Below are 6,569 nucleotides of genomic sequence, written 5' to 3'. Positions count from 1 at the left end.
GTAGGGAAAAAATTATCAGATGCTGCTTGAGTTTCTTCTAGCAGATTTCTCATTATTGGATTACTATGAAAATCAATATTTTAATAAATCCTTGCCTATGTCAGATATATTTCAGTTCTCTGTTCAGCCGCCTTGAATTTGTCTCCACAAAGAACATGTGAGTTAGACTTTCAACTTCCATAGCAGTTAATATGGCTATTGTTTTCTCTGGCCTACCGGTGATTAGCATCAACCTTCTTTTTCAGTGAAGAATTTTTTTTTTTCAGCTGTATTTCTGCTTTTGAGAAATTTCTTCATTAGATTAGGAATTTGTTACATGCTCCTGTTGGGCATGCCCTAGTCTTCACTGGAGGACAGCAAGAGGGATTTGGAAATTATTGTTTTAAGTCTGAGATTTAACCGCACTTTAACAGAAATTGGTCTCTGGACTGAACTGGTGGAAGTTAGTACTGAGTAAAGGGTAATGCACTAGTGTGCAACTCCACTGTTGGAGTTGCCTCAGTTGAGTGCTAAATACCACGAGGCTGCTCCACAATCATATTTAACTTTATGACTTGTGCACAAATTTTCATGTATTTTCTAAAGTCTAAGCAGAGGGGGAAATAATCTGTTCAACCCCAGAGGTCATCTTAGGAAAGTTTTGTGAATGGCAGTGTTCTCTAATACCCAGTTAAAGATATGGTATGTAACCATTTAAAACCAGTTAATTTATGCCATAAGCATTAATTTAGAGAGGGGAGGGAAAATAAGCGACCACCTTGTTGCATTGCCATCAGGCATCGTGGGCTTTGCTGCACTAGTGCTGAGGTTGGTCTAAACCTTAGACTGCTTTAGCTGGAAGTCCCCAGAATGTTTTCATTTTGAAAGGTGGGTGTGATGGGGCTTTGGTTGGTTGGTTGGTTGGTTTTGATGGTTTTGGTTTGGGTTGTTTGTTTTTTTCCCTTGGACTGTGTGAATGTAAGCAGTGTTTGGTACTGGGAGAAATAGACATGTATGGATATGGATAGAGATACTGACACAGCTCCTCAGAAGATCAGTGGTACAGGTACAAACTTGGGCTCACTGCAGAACACCCACAGCTTGAGGTTTGTGTTCTGTAGGAATTAGATCAATTTGATTAAAGCCACTTCTGTTCATAGGTTTTCCTGACATGGACACTGATTAGCAGGTACTTTCTAAATGCCAGCTGGGTTTTGGATTGATTCAGAGCTTTTTTGGTAAAGTCAGTATAAATTTGAATCTGACCATAAAGGTTTAGAGTAGCTTTAGGCCGAGCATTTAGGATGTCTCATGGTTTTTCTTTTTCTTCCTATTTTTATAGAGACATTAATGCCCTCCGCTATGATCCCACAAGACAGGACCATGCAGTTTTTGAAAGGAAACCAAGTGCTACAGAAAAAGAGAGGTAATATTACAGCTTGGTGACTATAATTGTTTCATCCTATAGAGATGTGGCTATAGCAGAAGATGGAGTTTGAAACTATGCAGACTGCTGTTTTCCATTTAATTTTCTCTGTTATCGCTAAAATCAAGATGTGATGTTATAAGAATTGTGACCACTAAAAGCACCATGTAATGTCATTCTTTCTTTCTAGTCCATCTACTCTCTACATGCCATTTTCCGTTTTCCTTTCTCACTTTCAGGATATCCCTTTGCTTCAAGTCAGGGACTTAAAAGTTTGCAAATCTGTGAGGGGAAAAAAAATACTAGTTCTCAACATCTCTTTTGCCTGAAAAGAAATCTGTCCTAAACATCTTAATGTATGTGCTAGCACATATTAAGTGAAAAGTTAGTTTGAGGTTCATTATAAAGTAGACTTGTTCCTGCCTTGACACTGAAACCTCAGATGTTTTCCCACTGCTTACCCTCGAAGGGGGTGGGTACATTGCAGGAGGCAAAAAGAAATGGGTTAAAAGTGTAAATCTAGAGGATAGTCATGCTGCCCTATAAACCTGTTTCTAGCAATAGGAAATATCCTATTGCCAGAACCTGGAACTGCTAAGAAATAATAAAAAAAAAAAACAATGAAGAAACCCAGCCAAACCACTCAAACCTTAAAACTGAGCTACTCATTAATGTGCTTAGATAAGTTTAGGAAGACGTTAATAGTGAGGTTGCCTCTTACAGAACCTTTCTTTTAAAAATAGGTGCACTGTGTTACTATCTTTTAACAATCTCATTTCAGTAAAGCCAAAAGGAAGAAGAGGAGGGAAGAGAGTGAGAAACTGCCTGAAGTGTCTAAAGAAGTGTATTACGATATTGCTGTTGATTTAAAAGAGTTTTTTGGGTCTTCAAAGAGCAAATCAGAAGAAAAAGAAGAAATACCCTGGGACAAGGACAACACAGAGGACTCTAGCCCACCTGACCGTTTGGGAGCTAACATTGGGAGTAACGTGGCTCAGGAGTCCAGTGGTTTCAGGTTTTCCTTCTTTGGAGATATGGAGGAGTCGGGCAGAAAAGAAGGTAATAGCAGAACACAAATAATAATACGGCTTCTAATGAGTAGCTGATGTCAAGCACTGTAGAGTAATACACAGAAATTTAAAATCTGGGGGGATTTTCAGAGGCAAAAGACAGTAATTATGCAAATTAGGCAAAATTGTTGTGATCTTCTCATATAGTTGCCAAGATTGTTGTTGTTTAATCACAGTTAATACATGCTTGCATCTCTGGAGTTCTGAAAGCCATGTTTTGAAAAGGAACTATTGTTTAATCATTTTTTGAACAGTGATGGAAAAACTTGTCATGCGCTAATTGTCTTAAATAAACAGGGAAAATGAAAATATACAAGACAAATCAAGGTTTATATAAACCAACAAAATTTTAAATAAAAGGTATGTTAATTAAGGTAATATTATGAGCAAAATCTTATAGTTGACCCGAAGATCCAAGAATGTCTTACTATGTACTTGATTTTATGGTACCTTTAGAAAATTGGAACTAAATGACACGATTGTTGGGGTGACCAAAGATAAAATGTTACAAAATCAAGGTTAAAAAGTCTGCAGTCAAGTCACTTAAGTGGTAATGTAGAAAAAAAAAGAAACTGTATGAAGTTAACTGAAATTTAAAAAAAAAAAAAACCAGCCAAAACCAAACAAAATTAAAACAATCAACAACGTCCACACACTTCAGAAAGAATTCAGAGTCTTCTGAATGCAGTAATGTGGATTTCGGAATACGTAACAGATCCATAGAACAAAGTGGAAAACATGAGTGGAGACGTAGTTCAGGGTTCACGACGTTCTTAGGACTGAGAACCCCACTTGAGCAGTGTCTTGTATTTGCTGCCATGAATAATTATTGCTTTATATTACATAAGAATTCTATTTGGTGGCAACAGGGCTGCGGTGGAGGCTTCTGTACTGACACAAAGGAAAGTCCCTCTTCGTTGCACACACCTCAGTTGCTTAGGTGGCTTTTGTGATTATTTTTGTTGTTGTTCTCTGTTATCCTGAGATCCTAAGATCATGTGTGTCATGTGGACACCATGAAGGGAGAACATACAGATAATTTTTTTTTTTAATACAAACTGAGAGTGGTTTTTGGACAAATTAAACTTGCAAATGCTCGCTTTTTCCAAAGTAGAATTGTCTGTTCTTGAATAAAATACTGATCATGTTTCACAGTCTAATTACTGTAGGATTTGGAAACTGTTTATATTGCCAGAGACAGGCAGTGCAGGAACTGTCTACTCTGTTCTGGTCAACCAGATGAGTACTGTGCTTATATACTAAAAGAAAAGGGGTACCTTAGGCTTGTAACCACAGTCCTTGTGGTGAGGTGGAGTTGTAAGGGCTCAGGTACATGTTTTAAGTTACTGTTTGTAAACTGGGCTTCTGGCAGCTGACAGTGTGTGCCATAGGCAGGAATAATACACACATGAAAATAACGTAGCTTAAACACATAGAAAGAATCAGCTAAGGCATTCGAGTTTTTTTGCAAAGGAACTTATTAAGGTAGTTCACAGCACAAGAGTGCTTTTATTCCAAGTTCTGCAAGCTAAATATATGAATAGGCACAATTACTCTCAGCTCAGTTGATAATCATTGTTAGGTTGGAGTGGCTTGATAGAACCCTGGACCCTAACAAGCTTCAGAAGGACTCCTGCACTTGTCCTCTACGCTGTGATGACACTAGTTGTGAACCTGAAGGGTGAACTCGGAACATATGAGAAAGCAAGTTAAATGTTTACCTGCCAGAGGGTGATAGAAAACCTGAGAGGGGAGGTTTCTGTCCTTCTTAATTCTTTTCCAATTTAAGTATTTCACTCTGAAGTAGAAATGGTTGCTGATAAGTAGGGAAATAATCTGATTTACTTTTTTAAATTGTGATATTATTGCAGAGCCCTACATACTTGAAACAATAAAACCTGTAAAAGTCACATGGCAAGAAGATCCACGTTTCCAAGACAGCAGTTCTGAGGGTGAGGATGAACCAGAGGCATCAGAAAGTGAAAGGGACAAAGAGATGTAAGTTACATTTTTCTTTGTTGTCTATTTGGTTGTAGTAGTTTGCTGTGAGAATATTAATTGCAGCACTCAGATCATGGGAGAATAACGTCTTCATTCCACACCTCTGAACACTGGAGTTGTCTTAGGAAACTGGTCCTTGCTGTACAGAGTGGAATAGTCGAGTATCCCCATCCCACACTTGATTTGAATATAGAAGCTGAGTTTCTAGCTCCACGTGTGAAACTTTAACTGGGTGGTGGTTTGGCCAAAAGTCAAATATGTATTAAATTTTCTTAAGAAATGGGTTTTTTACAGAAGTTATATGGTTATTGATTGTTGGTTTTGTAGAAGTTATAAGTTCATTGGTTACTCCAGAGTAATATTCTTCAACGTGTACTATTTCTCTGAGGTGTTACAGCTTCAACTTGTGTTAAGGGAAAACGACAGTAACTTTCACTATGCTAAAATTCCTTTGTGTTTGTCTAGGTTTTTCTCCTTGCCACAGGTGGGAAGTGCTAGATTTTTCTTCTTCTCCAAAGATGATGAACGACTAAGAGGTATAACAGAAATTATTCACCCCTGATTTTTTAACTCTAAGTGAAATGCAATGAGCAAAAACTACTGCCTAGTTATTAATGTTTTGTAATGAAAGAACAGAAACGAGAGGATTAAGGAAAAAATAAATAAAATTGCAAATTTCCATCATTACTTGTGATACAAATTGTGGTAGCACATCCTACGAGAAAGTCCTCGTAAAATAAATGCTAAACAGCTATCTCGCTTTCCTGTTTTCAGGTAAGTGCCTAATATGTGGCTGGCCTTTTAAGGCTTGCCAAAAAAAAAAAAAATCACTTGACAAGTTACCTAGACATTTCAGATCGTTTCAGGCATATGTGTGATAATTTTTTCTGTATTTCTGGTGTCACTGTTAAGAACATTGAATATTTTTATCAGCTTTGTATGCCCATGTGGTTCTGGGTCCTAAATAATGCGGTTTTTTTCCTTGTGAATATAACAGATTTCATAGTTAAAAATGAATGCACAAAACAACAACAAACAAAAAACCAAAGGAAAAAAAAAAAAAAAACCAAAGAAAAAAAAAAAAAAAACCAAAGAAAAAAAAAAAAAAAACCAAAGAAAAAAAAAAAAAAAACCAAAGAAAAAAAAAAAAAAAACCAAAGAAAAAAAAAAAAAAAACCAAAGAAAAAAAAAAAAAAAACCAAAGGAAAAAAAAAACAAAATAAAACAACCCACAGGCCACCAGAACAATTGCTTTTGATATTTATACAGTGAATTATCAGGAGAGCCTTCAATAGTGTTCATTTGCTGAGATATGTTAGATAAGGATAGTGAAATGTGTGTGCAGAAGTTACTGTGTTAATACAGTCACTGTGCTGTAATCTTCCAACCGATCTGATTTACAGTGCCTGTTAACTGCATCCTTAGCAGGCATAAATTTTTGGGAGGAGACATGGGATAATGGTGCTGAGCTTCTAATGAAATAGGTGCCCTTTCACTGCAATTTATATTTTGGCATATTAAGGAAAACTGCTGCTGCCTTTAGTTTTTCGTAGCACGTCAGGCTGTTTGAGCCAACCATCCTGAGGGGGCAAGAGAGGACTGAAGAATAGGCCTTCTGACTTGATTGCTGTGTTGCTCATGAGATGTGCAAACAGCAGCACATTCAGGAGTGTCTGATAACGTTAACTTGTTCTTTGTTTTGTGCAGAGGGCCCCAAGTTATTTTGCAGATCAGTAGACCTCGATGAGGAAAAAGATGGTTGGGAGGACAGACGTAGATTATTGCTGGAGGTGAGCATTACAACAGCTTTTATTTGGTAACTGTGGCTGAAAGTTCAGCATGAGGAGGGAACGTGGCTGCTTACTTGCTTAATTTGCATTAAAAATTAGTTCAGGACCTTAGAAGGGCTTGAAACTTTATAACTGCCAGGGAGCTAAAAATTTTTAGTAGGTATAACATCATGTTGTGATGTCAAATAAGGTAAATTTCTGAATCTCTCTGTGGTACAGGACCAGTTACTTTACTGCATGTGAAAAAAAAATGTTTGAGACAAACAGGTGAATTTAGAAACTTCTCATAAGATTAAAATTCAA

General features: G+C 37.1%; 1 protein-coding gene across 1 annotated transcript in view; it reads left to right on the top strand.

The window, feature by feature from the left end:
• Window positions 1–6,569, top strand: part of NOL8 (nucleolar protein 8) — a 15,101-nt gene that overhangs the window by 8,375 nt on the left and 157 nt on the right. Inside the window, exons 11-15 of the mRNA XM_010132642.1 lie at window positions 1,322–1,405; window positions 2,187–2,464; window positions 4,347–4,473; window positions 4,942–5,012; window positions 6,184–6,266. Of these exons, the coding sequence (XP_010130944.1) occupies window positions 1,322–1,405; window positions 2,187–2,464; window positions 4,347–4,473; window positions 4,942–5,012; window positions 6,184–6,266 (643 nt within the window). The remainder of the gene's footprint in view (window positions 1–1,321; window positions 1,406–2,186; window positions 2,465–4,346; window positions 4,474–4,941; window positions 5,013–6,183; window positions 6,267–6,569) is intronic.

Source organism: Buceros rhinoceros, unplaced genomic scaffold, assembly GCF_000710305.1.
Source record: "Buceros rhinoceros silvestris isolate BGI_N320 unplaced genomic scaffold, ASM71030v1 scaffold35073, whole genome shotgun sequence".
NCBI lineage: Eukaryota > Metazoa > Chordata > Aves > Bucerotiformes > Bucerotidae > Buceros > Buceros rhinoceros.
The sequence above is the reverse complement of the archived record's forward strand: the minus strand, read 5'-3'. Positions and strand labels throughout refer to the sequence as shown.